General features: G+C 40.5%; 1 protein-coding gene across 3 annotated transcripts in view; it reads right to left on the bottom strand.

The window, feature by feature from the left end:
* Positions 1-16,368, bottom strand: part of VPS54 (VPS54 subunit of GARP complex) — a 54,257-nt gene that overhangs the window by 17,408 nt on the left and 20,481 nt on the right. For 2 of the 3 annotated variants that reach the window (XM_075706702.1, XM_075706703.1), the window contains exons 7-14: positions 14,905-15,290; positions 10,250-10,376; positions 9,091-9,198; positions 5,827-5,882; positions 3,887-3,983; positions 3,072-3,409; positions 1,036-1,165; positions 411-592 (exon numbers count right to left, since the gene is read on the bottom strand). In XM_075706702.1, the coding sequence (XP_075562817.1) occupies positions 411-592; positions 1,036-1,165; positions 3,072-3,409; positions 3,887-3,983; positions 5,827-5,882; positions 9,091-9,198; positions 10,250-10,376; positions 14,905-15,290 (1,424 nt within the window). The remainder of the gene's footprint in view (positions 1-410; positions 593-1,035; positions 1,166-3,071; positions 3,410-3,886; positions 3,984-5,826; positions 5,883-9,090; positions 9,199-10,249; positions 10,377-14,904; positions 15,291-16,368) is intronic. The other variant, XM_075706704.1, reaches the window with a different exon arrangement.

Below are 16,368 nucleotides of genomic sequence, written 5' to 3'. Positions count from 1 at the left end.
TGGGTTTGGTTTTGGGGTTTTTTTTTGAGTTGGGGGGGATGAGGGTGGGTTTTGTTTGTTTGCTTGTTTTTAAAACGGTTGGAAGTGAATTATCCTGAAGTTACTTCACTCCTGAGACAGAGTAATCCTGCCCTTCAGTGTCACTCTTGCATACTTCCTGTAGCTATTACTGTCCTTTTCGAGGTAACTGTAGAACAATCCAGTTTGAAGAAATTATGAGTCATGTTATGAAAACAGTAGAAGTCTAAACTAATTGAAAGTAATTGGGGTTTAAAACAGTTTTTTCATCTGCTGCTCTTAGGTACAACTGGCTTAGTAGCATTCTGGGCAACAAAAGATTGTGTTTGCCTGGCATATGATTGATAAAATAATTCATGTAAGAACACAAAGATCTTTCTACCCAGAGATACCTTAGTTTTGTCTTCCTCTCCTCATGGAATCTATTCACAAATCTATTGGCTTGACTCTGAAGTGCTCCTCGCAAGGACATACTCTTCCTGCCGCAGATCTGCTCAGTATCTAAGATAAAGCCTTCCATCAAGCGAGAAAGAGCAACAAACTCATTGGAATTCAGCTTCTCTAGGAAGCCGTCCTATAGGCAAAGAAAACCATTGTAAGGGGACATAACACCAAAAAAATTCAGAGAGGTAAAGAAATAACTAGTCAGCATGTCTGAGGGCTACTAGTATTTTAAGAGTTATTAAACCCAACATGGGACAGAGAAGGCAGATTGCAGTGCAAGCAGCTATCTTGTCATAGATATGCATTCTCTGCATGGAGCTTCAAAGACAGCAAGTCAGAATATTGAAAAGGAAAAAAAAAAAAAAAAGTAGCAGAAACCCACATTGCCTTACAATGACATGTTAATGTTTGCATGCTCTGGGCGTTAACATCAAGCGCTTGTGGCAGCAGGAACAGTTACTTAATTTCAATTGAGAATGCCATTTCAGAACTCTTGCTCATTAAACCAGTAACTTGGGAGTAAATTCTCATCAAGGACAAGACACCAGCAGCAGTCTGAGCCAAGCTCCTTACCTTTGCTCTTGCCATGAGGAACTTGACTGAACGATCATGGCAGATATCGGAGGCATTATAAAGTAACTCTTGAATATTGTTTGCTAGCCTGACCAGTTCCAGGTCAGTCAACTTCATGTCATCACTGATCCTACAAATGACAGAACCAGTTGGTTAAGCATCAGTTTATTAAAAACCCCAGTATTTCTGCTCACAGGTTGAAGGAGGAAAGAGCCTTGCAGCAATTATCAAATGCAGACAGTTAATCACCAAAGTCACTTTGTACAGATGGGATCTTCTAGCTGCTGTCAATGTCATGTCAGTCCCTGTAACAAGGAGATGCACAACTGCACATCCCTGTATTTTGTTTTAAATCCACGTTCTAATTGCTATTAATGGTCTATGAGAAAATGTGATGTAGCCATTATTAATACAATAAATATTATTAACATTTACTGAGCCAAAATTTGCTCAGTTCCTGTAACGCTTGAACACCACAAGCGTATGATAGACAAAACACAGCATTTTTCTTTCAATGCAAGGATAAGGCCTAAAATAAATACTCTGCACTCCCCACTATCTTAACCTATAGGCTGTCATTTTATTAGCTCTTTAGACTTCAGGCTCCTAAGTTGGTTCGTTTTAAAAAAAAAAACTTTTGTGATTTGTCTACTGTTTTTAGGCTGGCCTGTAGCACAGCTCTGCCGCTCATGTAATTAGTTAAGATAACACCCTTTTGGTCCAGTGCGGCTGCTCAAGGGACTGACAGTATGAGAGGAGAGAAAAAACCTCAAATGCTACAGAGCAACAACTGGGCTAACATTGTTGTAACTGTGTGATTTTGCTAGCCTGCTCCCAAACACAGAGCAGAGGTGCAAAGAAAACCAGAAGAGAGATGAAGCAAGTTCATTTTATAACAAAGTTATATTATTTCCAGCCTCGGAAACAACTTTATTGCTCGAGAACTCTCGCTGGGTGGTATATTTTTAGCAAACTCGGCAATGTGCTCCAGACCAGTTCAGACCCAACCCCCTTCTCCTTCCCTGCTCCTCACTGTAACCCTGGACTCCTCTTCACATTGCATTTCTCTTCCAGTGTACGACGGACGTTTGGACATAGAGAGGACTGAACTGGATTTATGCACAGCATATTTATTTTAAATCTATCTCCTTCAGCCAATATTGTGATTTGAGGGGAAGGTCTCTATCAAAACTGGCAGTTGCTTAAACACACAAGTACAGACACTTGAGTACCAATCAGCTAGAGCAAGCAGGCCACTTGCTATCTTCCATCTTTCAGCAGGGTAACAAGTGGTTTTTCAATTTTGCTTCACAGAACTCTGTATCTAGGCATGCTGACTTTTGAAGTGGCTCATGCCTGAGTCCCACACACACTATGCCTGGTTCTTTTAAAAAGGTAGCTCTGACATCCAGCCATAATTAAGGCATGCATTAAAAGGATGCCAAAAAGGTTACAACTCTGGAGCTTGAGGCACCACAGAGCAGCCCTGCCTATGTTACCAAAGCACTGAGATGGATTTATTTAACCATACAAGTCAAATAGCTGACAATGAACAGCAGATTTTTCTCTAGAATTTATCAAGGTGTATTTCATGAAGCTAGCTTAAAAAAAAATTAAAAAAATAGCCATAGGGAACATGGACAGGGAACAAGATGCTTCTGCCTGCTAAAGGCATGACAATCTGTCTTTCATGTAGGCTAGACTTGCATCTCTCCTGCTCTCTACAGAAGCTGGCTCCCCAGCAGAACAGACGGAGAAAGGGCCCTTTTCTGTAAGAAGTGAAATAATCAGCACCCATACGGCTACACACCAGAGGTGAAAGCGAGTCAAATAAAGGAAACAAAGGTGACCTGGGGACAGTGCAGTCTGATGGCAGTCTCTAGGGGCAATGGTGGAGAGGCATTCCACTTCACTTACCTAGAAAAGCACATTCCTCCAAAGTAATTTTTGCACTGCATCATCAGATACAACCACCTTCACCTAACGCCTCGTTTCTGACATGTTGCAAAGCTGAGACAGGCAGCGCATTTACTTACATCATCTCTACTCCCCCTGGAGTAACAGAAGACGATGTTTGCTCTTTGCTGGATGAGGAATCGGTAGTGCACTCTGGTTCAGAGACTGAATCACTGCTACAGGGCTCACTGTTTGGGGAAGTGTTTCTTTGAGAGGTAGTGTCAGCTGCTACAGGCGGGAGGTCCCCTTCACTGAATGCATCGCTTATAAACATGCCTTCATGAGTCAGGTAAGCCACTTCTGTGTCCACTGTATTGTCTTTAGCAGAGTTCTTTTGTAAGGTGTCCTCCAGGTCTCTGGTTTTTTGGTTCTTGTCTAGAACCAAGAAAACCACGCTACGGATAGTATTTAACGTTGCCTAGAATCAAATATAACTTTTATTACAAAAAAACCCAAAACCCTGTGCCACAAGCTTGCGCTAGAAAGAGATTTTCTTTTACCCACAAAATTAAACTAAATCCTGGCTTTATTTTCTGTTGTGTAATTAGCATTCGGAGGCAGACCCATCCGTCTTTCACGGTAACCAATATCAGATGTTTCCAAGAATGGTGAAAGAAACCTCATTTGGAGCAATCTAACACATACAAAAGTTCTGTCCTAATCCCTAGCAGCCTGAAATGGATGTAATCACGCAACAAGAGGTATTATCTCCTTCGCACTGCTCTCTTTGTTAACAATAATAATTTTTGCCCTGGATGCCGATATTCACATATCCTTTCAATCAAAAGTTTGAACTCTACAAGCAAAACCAACACCTTAAGACTTCAAATGGAAAGTAACTTCATTCCATTTCATGTCTGAACTATGTGAAGCTCTTGGTAAATGAATGTCTTACCTTTATTCTCTTGAGGAAGATGGTAAACTTAGAAAAAATATTCTTCAGTAAATCAAACCACTGAGGAAAATTCATCATCCTCATCTGGTCTGCAAGCCTTAAAAACAGAGCAGTATTCAGTAAACAGCAAATGTTTACTAGCCATGATGCCTCCTGGCACACATGCTTTAAATGGAATTGTAAATATAAGGAACACTGTGTAGACTTTTATCTGGCAAGACAGATATCACCTGAACAACAGTCATGATGCACACAATGTATGCATGTGGAATGGGGAAGGAGGTGTATAAAAATAGATATTAAAAAAATGAAAGCCTTACATTTACCATTTAGTTTTTCCAGGGCATAACGTTCTTTTCCCTGGCATAAGTATGTGATACCAGCAATGGAGTGGGGTTAATAACATTTTCACAAATTATGTGGGAAACCCCCCCTCCCCGAGATTACAAAAAAAAAAAAATTTTTTTTGCAAGTGTTACAAAAGCCATGTTATTAAGCCCATTTTGCTGCACTGCGATGAAACCACTTCTGCTATTAAAGTGCAAGTCAGCTGTTTGTGGCAAAGGGCAGAAAAGTCACCGATAGAACAAAAGTTAAACTCTGTAATGCACAGTTAGGACCCAACTGCAGAATAGTAAACATTGGAGAATGGTGAACAAATACCCAATGTTTCAAAATGACCCTGTGCCCAGTCTTTTCCCAATCTGGGTATGAATCTCATGTAGAGTCTGCCACTCACTCTGCTTTAGCAGCTGGTCTGGTTTTATTATCTTGGGGTAGCCCTTTGCTGAGCCAAACAAATCACAGAGCTACAGAAAAACAGACACTGGCAGAGGGGCCTCTGGAGCTGGGACCTCTGGAAGTGCCTTGTCCAACTCCTGCTCAACACAGGTCCAACTAGATCGGGTTGCTCAAGGTCCTGCACCATCAAACCTTGAATATGTCCCAGGACAGAGATCCCACAGCTTCTCTGGGCTCCTGTTCCAGTGGTTTGACCATCCTCACAAGGAACACATTTTTCCTGAGATTTAACTGGCATTCCTCATCTTCCATCTTGCGCCCATTGCTCCTCATCCTTCCCCTGCACACCTGAGAGGAGCCTGGCTCTGTCTACAGCTCTGCTAGAACGTGCCCATGGGGTAGCTGTGGGCAGTTGTCCCCTGAGTTTCCCCTCCCCACACTGGAGGGGGACCCAGCTCCCTTGACTGCTCCTCCTACACTCCATGCTTCAGCTCCCAACTGGGCCAGTGGCCTCTGCTGGATCTCAATGCCTTTCTTGCTCCTGAACCTCCTGGCTATGCTAACACAGCCCAGGCTGTAGCTGCAAGGACACACTGCTGGTCCATGGCCAACCAGTTCTCCACCAGGACCCCCAGGTCCTGCCCTGCAAAGCTGCTCTGAAGCCAGCCAGCTCCTGCCTCTCCTCTTGCAAAGGGCTGCTCCTTCCAAGACACAGAACTTGGCATGTGCTGTTGTTGGGCTTTATGAGGTTCCTGCCCACCCATTTCTTGGGTCTGAAGTTGTCTGATCTCCTCTCTGGATAGCTCCTATTCTCATTCATGCAGGAGGTACTGAAACTACTGACACATTTGAATACAAAATCCCAGATTATGACAACAGGGAATGCCTTCAAGTAGTTAAGGGGTATATGCCTAAACACAGTAGTTTATGCTTCATGCAATGACATGCACAGAATTTCAGTATTTATTTTAAAGGTAAGTTTAATGTAAGGTAACATTAGGGTCCGAATGAGAAGGGGAATATGCAATATTCTCAGAGAGGCAGACAGAAGCAGAGGCTTAAGGTGAGAGAGAAGGATAATCCTTAATTACAGGGAAATTTAGGCACAAATTAGAATGGTAAACTTATCTATGCTAAAAAACTCCATCTCCTATCCCCACCCACCACCAAAAAAAAAAAAAATCTGGCTGTATACTTACTTAACAACCACTTCTGTATCTATTTCTTCTATCTGCGATACCGTATTAACCACACACTGTCAAATTTAAAGGGGAAAAAACAAAACAAAAAAGATCTTAGCTTCCTTCTAACCGCTGCTGAGTTTCATAATACACACAATGATCCTCAAGTTAAATAAGAAAACGTAAAACAAAGGAAAGACATATTTGTATCATTTAACAACATGTTTCTCCAAAAACAAACAAACCCCCCAAAAGAACCCCCCAACACTGCCCCCCCCCCCCCAACATCTACTTGCAAAATACAGATGATCAAAATGTTCCCAACTGTGTACTAAGCTCTGGAGGACAGAGTGGCTCCATCTCAAAGGCACCTGCTTTTCGAAGCATGGATGCTAAGCACCATTTCAAAAATGTCTCTTGGGTCAGGTACTTCAAAATAGAAGGCATATTCTTCCCCTTTCCAAAGTGACTGACTTTGGAAAATGTTGGTTGACTTCCTTTTCAGCTTTAAATAGAGGACTTTGGATCTAACCTAAACTGGAAGGAACAGCACCAGGGAAGTGTGGGAGCACACACCTACAGTCCTGTGCTTTTAACTGTTAAGGCAGGCCCAGTTTCAACTGCTCTCCTAGCAGACATGGTATTTGCTGTCTGCCTGTCCTCTTCAACTTCAGGACACTGCCTGCCTCTGTCCCTAGATTTCTCCACATCTTTATTGCTACCCTGTGGCCTTTTCTCAAAGGACACTTGCTCTTCCACTGGTACATACAAAACCAGCCAGTTTCTTCAGGTCTCCAGAACCATTGATTTTCATTGCAAACTTATCTATTGTTTTATGGCAATTTGTTCACTGGTGTCTTTACACATTACTTGTAAGCCCTAGGTACAAATCAACTCCATTTAGACTGAATTAGGGGTTTTCTCCCAAATGTCAATCAATAACCTTATCAAATGAGCCAGTAGAGTACAAACTCATCTTGCCTTAAGTGAATATGTACAATCCAAATGGTGACTGATGGCCATCATCTCAAGCTACATGGATTTTACCTGCATTTTGAATAAGGTGGTCAGTACAGTGGTCAGTGCCTCTTAAAAGCAGACCTTGTTCTTGAACTATGCATTGTGTTCAGTGCTTACAAACCTCTGCTCTTTCACCTGCCTGGCAATAAAGAGCTACTAAAGTACTGACCAAACCAGCCCAGTGATGCATTTGAACAGGAAGCACATTTGAGAGGTGGGAAGAAAACAGTTTCCTCTATTAAGGAAAAATATCTCTAAGAGTTGAGACAACAGGCCACGATGCAAATGTGTTGCACAAACCACACATAAATACTCCAATCCTGTCTATTTTCCCTATTCAATAGAAACTTACATCAGAAGTTCATTAAACTTCGTCTATTACTGAGCAGAGGCGACACCTGAAAAATCCAACATAAAGACAAATATTCCCAGCAGAATGGGAGAAGCACTTTCTGAGCAAGAACGAGCAGGAAAACAGGAAGCACTACTTGCCTATTATCCAACCAAAAAGAGAATTTAAAGGAAAAAATGTCTCCTCATGACTGCCAACACAGGCAAGTGAAAAGCCAGTGGAGACTGACGGGCAGATGAACAGTTTTATCCTGGTGTTATTCATTCATGCTGGGTTTTTTTTGGTGTCACACCTTCTATGAAGGCCCAGAGCAGCTGCACACAGCTGTATGCTCTTGTTTTTCCAGGCTTACAGTAATACAGCATAACTAGAAAGTAGTGCTCACTCCCACCCTCTGCTGATCTTTCAGGGAGCAGGGCAATGACTCAGCCCAGCATCCCACTGCTTTCAGGTGGAGAGAGAACAGCAGCTACGGGCAGAGGTGCTTAACCCAATTTAAACGGTATTGCGGTCAAGTGAGAAAGAGCTTGCATCATCGCCAAGTCCTTAAAAGAAGTGGTGGTCCAGTTGCACGCATCACTGTCTGCCTTCTAATTCCGCCACAATATTTACTAGCACCATCAGCCTGTGTTATCTATACCCACCCTGCACGACCAGATCAACAGAACCGTGGGGCTGCAATGTGAAGTGGACTGGGGGAGCCAAGCTGGCTTAAAACAAAATCCTAATAATGATGATGATGATAATAATCATCATTCTCCTCCTCCTCTTCCAAACTTTTAAAAGCTGGGTTCCCAACCTGGTTCACAGTACAGCTCTGAACAGCGTGCTATACTACAAGGACAGAAGAGACTGTCTTCATCTGCTGGCAAATGCACCACCTGACTATCTCCCAGCCTTTGAGATACACATCAGAGGTGGCTCATAACACATCAGAACATTACTCCTGAAATAATCACACATATCTGGGGGAGAAAAACACCCCTTGCACAATATTCTCAAACATGCATGCAAACAAACAAGATGAGTAAAATTAAAAGTACCAAACACACACTCAAAGTTCAGTCTAGAGTTTTTGTTTGCAAACAAAAGCCATCATGTTACTGCCCAAAATATTCTATGCATTTTCCCCCAAAAGAAGTCATCTAAACTTTGTTCATTTGTTGGTTTTAGCTGGTTTTATGTATAGAGATTTTTGGTTTGAAAAGATAGACACACTACCCTAAATGGCAAACGACAGCAATGTGGACAAGGATTCATTTTTTAAATAATTTTTACAGGCAAGCACTTCTTCTACCGTCTTCATTACTTCACCTGGCTCTCTTACAAAAAGGCAAGGATGTTTTCCAACCTTTCATCATGTGCCTATGCTAGGTGTGTGCTAACATTTAGGCAAGCAATGTTTTCTGTAGCATTTGTTGGGAATTATTTGTCAGGAATTCAAATGTTTCAACTGGCAAGTTTTTTGATTCTCTTTTATGTATTTACACCATGAACGTGGGGGGGTTGTTTTTTGGAGGGTTGGGGTGGGGGGCTTTTTGGTGTTTGTGGGGTGTGTTTTGTGTTTTTTTTTTTAAACACAGCATTATGACAAAACTATACTATTTGAGAAAGCCGTGTGTTAAGACAAAGAAAAAAACTAAGCTAAAATCAGGGGATTCAGAACAATGGTAATTATACATAGAAAGCTGTGATCTGCTGTACTTGTGCTACCTACTCCTTCCAGAAGGTCTTTTCTGCAAACAGACCTCTGTGCTTCAGGAAGTCCTTAGTGTCTGCAAGCCCAGCTGCTCTAAATGAGAGACCATCAGCCACCAAAAAACTTCATCAGAGCTGTTCTTAACTACTTAAAAATAATTTGTAAGGGGTTCAGGCAACCTTGACAGATATGTTGGAAGTGTTTGGCTTACCTGTTTAATTATGTTCTTTGCAGTAATAATCATTTCATCTCCATATATTTCATAAAAATTTAGCTTTCTTTGTTTTAAAAGTCCAAATACTAGTGATACAAGTCTCTCCTATCAAGAAGGAAAAAGAAAATTAAAAAAAAACACACTAAAAATATCAAGGTGAGGACAAGAAACAATTTTAAGAAATTGCAGAGCAGTAAGCAAGTTCATGTACCAAACACATGGTGAACAGGATTTAGGTCATCCAGTGCCTTGAGACCAATGCCACGATTTAACCACACAACGTTCCCTGTGGCAATACCAGCTAATGGAGTCCCTTCCTCCCAGCCCCTTTCATGCCTGTTCCTCAGTTGTGCTCATCCACTTGTGCTTAAAACCATGGCTATTTCTAAAGATTAGTGAGTTTCCTTACCCCAAGCAAGAATGACACTAAATACAATTGCACCAGCACAAGTGAGAGGCTATCACATTGCAGCACGGAGGTGGGAAGAAGCTATAGAGCAGAAATGGGAATATTTAAGTGCTATTGCCATTCACTATATTTCATGAAACCCATGGATGAAACAAGGCTAAATGGTTAATAGGGTCTAGCAATTACTGAAGAATAGTACAGGCAAAATCCAGAAAAATCTTTTTCCTGGCTAGAAAGCTATCACAATAGCTTAATCTTCAGATGTTTATGATCTTCAGAGGAATGAGGAATATATCTGTATACTGCAAATGAAGCATGTATTCTGGGCAACCATATGCTTGATATAAGCACCCATAAATGCATAGGGAGACAGAATGGGGACATGCAACTATCAGCTTTCATTGCAAAACTGAAATTTTACAGTCAAGTAGATATGAGTCCATGTTCTTTTCCACTTACATGTTGAGGTTCATGAAACAAACTCAGTATACATTTAATCAGAGAAAAGAGAACTGATTATTTTGAAAAGATAAAGTAGGACTGGATTGCAGTTCCATGAGTTTAGTTACAATTACTTAATTTTATCAAGCACAAAAAGAAGGGACAGAGGGAGGTTTGCATGAGAAGAGAAATAGTATAAAATTATAATGTTGCTACTAGGGACCTGAGTGAATTAGTTGGTGCTAACTAAGTATGTTAAAGATGCAAACATATTCATCAGACAGTTTATTTCAATAACAGACATACCTCTTCTAGAATTTGGCAATCATCTTCTAGGGGTCTATTTAAATCATTGCGAGCATAAGTTGAAAACTCTGCAATCATCATTTTATCTATCAGCTTTTCCAGTTCACAAAGCTGTGAGCCAAGATGCCTAAGAAAAACAGCCATTGAGATATGAGCTAAATAATCAACCTGAAAATGAATCATTAGTTCACAGTTGAAGAAAATAACCACCCAGCAGGTAATTTCCATGCAATCAACGCTGGCTTAATGGGAGGCTGAAATCTTTCACTTCTTACAGCATTTTTCAGAGGCACCATCACCTTGCAGCAAAACATATGGACCTGAATATTGATGGAGGGTAAAAATTGGACGTAGAGGGTTTTTTTTTTGGTTTTTTTTGGAAGGTGCCGAGTACCTCTCTTCCCAATGAAGTGAACCAGAACCAAGAATACTCAGTGCTTGTAAGCATATAGGTGTTAAAAAGAAGGAATACTTCTTTTGCTTGTCCAGTTCGTCAGCTCATCAGTCCACAAGTTCTTCCACTTCAAACACTTGAGCTTTTGATATCAGTCGTCACAGATTTAATTCACATGACTAAGATACAGTAATAGCTTTACCTTACAGGATGGCTTTCAGAGAACACAGAAGAGTTTTCAGATTTGCCATTTTTATGCTACTCTAAATTAAAAATACTTTTTCTATGTATTGCCGATTTTAAATCGTATTTTGCAGGCTGCTGTAATGCAGAACCACATGGGAATTTCTCATGTCAGAAACGTTGACCAGTCTTGAAAAGTAAAGCAGAGTAAAATTAAAAGTGGAAATTTCAGAGATGCCAAACACTCCAGGCTTTCCAACTTCTACCAACAGCTGAAAGCAACCAAAAATCAGACTGCTTTTTCTTTTTTTTTTTTTAAAAAAGAAAAAGACACTTTGCCAATGAGAATTAAAAGCAGCTGTGATATTTTAGATAAACCTGGATACAAAATGGGGAGGAAGAACCTGCATGGCTCATTGGCTTTAATTCAGTGCTGGCGTAGCTGGACTGTTAGCTTGCGTAGAGTGGCAAAAAGGTCTCAGCACTCCCTGGTAGGAGCACTGCTGTACCAATGCGAAGCCCACAGGATCCGGCCTTGCAGCCCATGTCAAAAGCCAAAGTCAGTGCCAGGGTGCAAGGAAGCATGATGCCAGGGTCGCTCCTCTGTGCAGAAGCCCACATGGCCAGCACTGAGCTGAACTGAATGAATCTTGCTGGATCCGAGTTAAGCAGATTAGTTTTTTTTTTAGTTTTGGGATGACCAGGGACATGTCTGCTTTTGAAATTGTTGGTCAAGAATTGGCTGGAATGGACAAAGTGGACACATTTCAAACATCTAATTTAAGCAAAAATGGCCTCTAGAAAATCCAAGCCAGTTGCATCATGGACATTTCAAAACAGACCAAATAGAAAAAATTAAAGATTATTATTTGCAATGTAATGACAAATTGCAACACTTACTGCAGGACTAATACCCACAACACAAAGGCTCTTGCTTAGGTAAGCACAAAGATGCTGCTCGGTAAATTATTTCTGTAACTGTGCTTAACTACACTGAAATACAACATAATCCACCCTCTCAAACCTCAGGTATGGAAATGTCCAACAAGAATTCCCAGCACTTGCTGCCACCATGTCACTCGAGATGTTCTAGTCCCTAACAACAACAACAACAACAAAATCACTCCACCCTGAAACACACAGGAATAAGTAAAACCTTAATTCACACTCCAGCGAAACACCTTGGCAATGATCTCTTAAGAGGTACCATTGACACAACAGGTCCTTTCAATGACTGAATACTACACTTATGTAAAATTATGCATGCAGGGTAAAAATTCTTTTAAAATACACAGATGAGAACTATTTTACCAGGCGTCTGTGGTTTGCCAGCATACCTGTGCAAAAAAAAAAAAATATCACCAGATCTCCAACACCCCAACAAGGATTGTGAAAACAATGTAAAAACTGGCAGTACAGATTTGTAATTTAGTTAACTCATTAAGTATTCTTTTTGTAAAATTAAAAAGATGAACTTGAGAAGGTTAAAGAGCTCTAAAACTTTAATTCTATCCTATAGCAGTAGCAAGCAGTAATCATACAGTTATGATGGATACATATAATCATTGGGGATGTTAACCTAGATTAAAGACACCAATTTATTACTGCACAGCACCATTAAGGTGCTTTCATTTTTTTCTATAACTAGAATCAAATTACATTTTTTTCGGCATATAGCATGACAAGAGGAGAATAATTTTTGTATATGGATGATCTGAATAGTTTTCTCACCACTTTACATCGAATGATTCTGCAACATGACTTAATTTAAAGCTGTCTGTTCAAAAGCAAATTCTACAAACTGCCAATGCACAACACTAAAGCAACAAGTTTTTAAAAAAGAAAAGACAAATTACTTAGGGAGAAAAAGAGATACTAATTATTTAGAAAAATGAGATACTGATTTAGAAGTTAATCTCTTCTTAAAATAAATCAGGTATTTAACTCGCTCGACAATTGTGGCATTCTTATCAGAACAAAGCAAGAACATCCATTTGGTATTTCTTGGAAAAAGGTGAAGTATTTGTATACGGCATCAACTTAGACTTTTTTTTATTTATTTATTTTACCTATTTTCAAAACCACAATGTTCTACGGAGAAGTTTTATCAAGATCTCCATCTTTCCATTGCACATTATTTCTCCAGATATGCTATACACACAGGCCACTACAAGACTTAGGAACAACTGTGCTGGGCTTCTCAATTGCACTTGCATCTCTGGTGGGGGTGATGACTTAAGTTGCATTAAACTCACCTTTCTGAACCTTTAATATCCAAAGCAGAGAGGACATTTCCCATTCCCGTCACTATTTTAAACTCTACCAAACCAACCAACTGAAATCACTTTTTACAGACAAGATGAACATTCACCTGCAAATATGTTCCATATCCAAGTGCAATTTTAAATTAATGACACGTTCTTGGGACATCATATATACTAATCACAATGACAACAGAATTGCACTCTTTGCTGATGTAGCACAAAGGTTACTTGATTGCAAAACAACTAATTCTGACTGATGTTGACACAGGGTTGTAGAAGTACACTCACTATCATCAAGGTAAATGTAAATATGACTCAGTCAAGGGCTGTGCACCATAATCTAGTTAAGAGTAGGAACAGTAAAGAGGAAAGAAACTGCACTGAGGTGTCTGCAGATGGACCGTCTAATTCCATCTAAGACCATCTAAGTTTTTTTGAAAAAGACTAACAGCTTCTAACAGCTTTCCTCCCAGTAAGTTTATTAGCTTTTTAAAACAAAATATTTTTAAATGTAGGTTTTTTTTTAAAAAAAGACTTTTTCTGAGATCTTTTCTACATAAAATTTGAGTCTTTTTCCAAACCAGCTAGAAGGGCAGCTAGAAGAGCTCGTCTGAACAGACAGACAAGAGTAGTAACCGTATAAAGTTCTGAACATTCATGTTCATTACTGAGCAACAACCATGTTTTTATTATGCAACCACCAGTTTGCAGGAACCACACAGCCTCTGAACAAAACAAAACACCCCCCAGCATCAACTTACAAAACTAAGCGTACAGCTCCTCAACTGGCTGATGCAAGCTGGAGAGCTGACGTAACATGCGCTACTTTTGCCAGCATCGTACCACAGTGGCAGCTTCGCATGAGACACTTTTATCCTGTATATGACTGTTATGATAGCTTATTTTACATCAGCTAAAAGGATTCTACTGTAGTAATACTCCTGCATATCAGAGGAGTGCAGCGGCATCTCTCAAGTGAAGCTCTAAGCATCAACTGTTAACAGAAGCAGCCAGCACAGGACCTTGGACTCACTAATTCCCACCACTGCAGCAAACATGGGTGAAAAAACAGTAGTGACAGCAGCTTGGGCAGCACCCTCCCACTGTTTCTTCCCTTCCCAACCTCAGCAGCTCACAGAACTGTATTTCTCAGATGGATGGAGCAAGAGGAAGCACCCACTGGCCACTGCTCTCCACAAAAGCAGGCATGGCTGAACACATCCCATCTGAACAGTTGTCAACCTCCGGCCACATTTTGAGCCATGGTTTGATAGCTTTGCACTGGCTTTTGCTTGCAAAGCTTCTTCTAGCACAAGCACAGGCTGGAGGCTGATGTACTCAACACACGGTCCGTGTGTATTCCTGTAACACCCCATGCCTAGGTCAGTCACTAAAGGCAGTGGCCTGGAGTGGAGCTGTGTAGCAAGAACTGTATCTCTGGGATCCTGTGTGCATAAGGATTGCAGACCACTACTTGAAAACCATCTCTCAACTGTGGGCTACAAGCCCTGCAAGACGAAGGTCCAGCCACTGCCTGGCTCTCATATCTGCACCCCTAAACCACCTGTAGACAAGAACGGAGTACAAAGCATCTAGATGTTAAAAGCTTATCCCCCCCTAAAAAAACAAAAAAAATTATCTCTGGCACACGCATTAGTCACACTGCTTATGCCACACTTACATTTTGTACCTTTTGTACTATATCCTCCAAGAATGAATAAACAAAGGTAAACCAAACCCCTTCAGCCAACATAAGGTGCTCAACATATCCAAGCTCTTCTTGCATTTTATTAATTTCCTAGATGGGCACCTACCGGAAACTGTGAATGCCTTGAAGCTCTTGCTGTAACACCTCCTGTGTTGTTGCTATTAAGTCCAAAGCTCCAACAAACTCAGAAGTAGATAGCAGCAACTGTACTGTGGGCTGTGTTTGGTGTACAGTAGCCATTAACTTCAGTTTATTGTATGCTTTTATACAGTTATTTCTGGTAAGTGACAGTCTTAAAACTCGAAGTGATCCTTCACACATTACTTTATCAATTTTGGAGATTTTCTCTCTAAGTAATTTTACAGCCTGGGAGGTTTTCCTGAGGTAGTCCTGCAACTCGTGCTGAGAGGTCATTGCATGAAAAAATGCTTCTGAGCGCAGAGAAATCTGATGAGCAATATTGACTTCCACAATGTCCAGATAATGGCTCAGCTAGAAAGAGGATGGAGGAGGAAAAAATGAACAGTGTTGTTATGACTTGGCAAGTTTATCACCATGCAAATATACTTTCAGGATATCTGTCTTACTGTATCATGAGGAAATTTTGCTCATAAAAATTAAAACCCTTTGTCAGATTAGCAAGCAAATAACTACCCATTGTGGTTTGATCATTTGTTTTTAAATAAGCTCAAAATCACTTTGGTAAGTCTGACTTGATGCCTCTCCTGCTTGAAAATTACAAGGTAGAAAAGCAAATAATTTTCAAATACCCAAGCTTTTCCACCACATGGTTGCATACTGGCACTGTTACAATACTGCCATTAACCAGGAGACAGCTCTGGATACTGGCTTGCGAGTAAGAACAGTATACACATGCAAATATGCTATGTACTTCGGGTCATTGAAGCTGCTAAGGATGCAGCCCGACTATACTTGATGACATGGCTTTGGAATGGATCTGTTAATTTAAAAGGCTGCGGCATCTTCTCTGCTGAAAAATCTTCAGGATATCTCTGGCTACAGTTATTTTTTTGCCAACAGTTGGAGTTCCTATTAAATGTATTTCATGTGCACAGGCACTGTGAGATTCCCAGAGACGGAGTATGCCTACATGTTTAGAACCTGAAATTCAAATTCTCAATGTTGAACCACTGGGTTGGCCTGATTATTTGAGCTGTAAAACCTCTGTGTTCTGGCTTATGCTGAATATGCAAACTCAAAGGACTGAGCATTAGGATGCTCATCTGAATGCTAATACTCAGATGACCTGGTTTCTAAGAGGTATCAAGCACTCAAACCTCATGTGAATTTCAAAAGGCCCATCCAGAGATGGAAAGAAAATCAGCTGGAGAATGTTTCCTTCTTATAGTTATTTTCATCCCACATGTATTTAACACTGGGGATTAACACAATATACAAACCCATCTTTTTTTAATACATTTAATCAAAAACATCCTCCACCAAACAGCTGTGACACACCTAGCCCCCAGGAAAAGCTGAGACAGACTGTGACACAGGGATCAGAGAAAGGGTTATTATGATCATTTATTTATGTGATTGTACCAACCAG

This window comes from Pelecanus crispus, chromosome 3 (assembly GCF_030463565.1).
Source record: "Pelecanus crispus isolate bPelCri1 chromosome 3, bPelCri1.pri, whole genome shotgun sequence".
NCBI classification, from domain to species: domain Eukaryota; kingdom Metazoa; phylum Chordata; class Aves; order Pelecaniformes; family Pelecanidae; genus Pelecanus; species Pelecanus crispus.
Note: the sequence above shows the minus strand (reverse complement) of the source record. Positions and strands in the feature narration are given on the sequence as shown.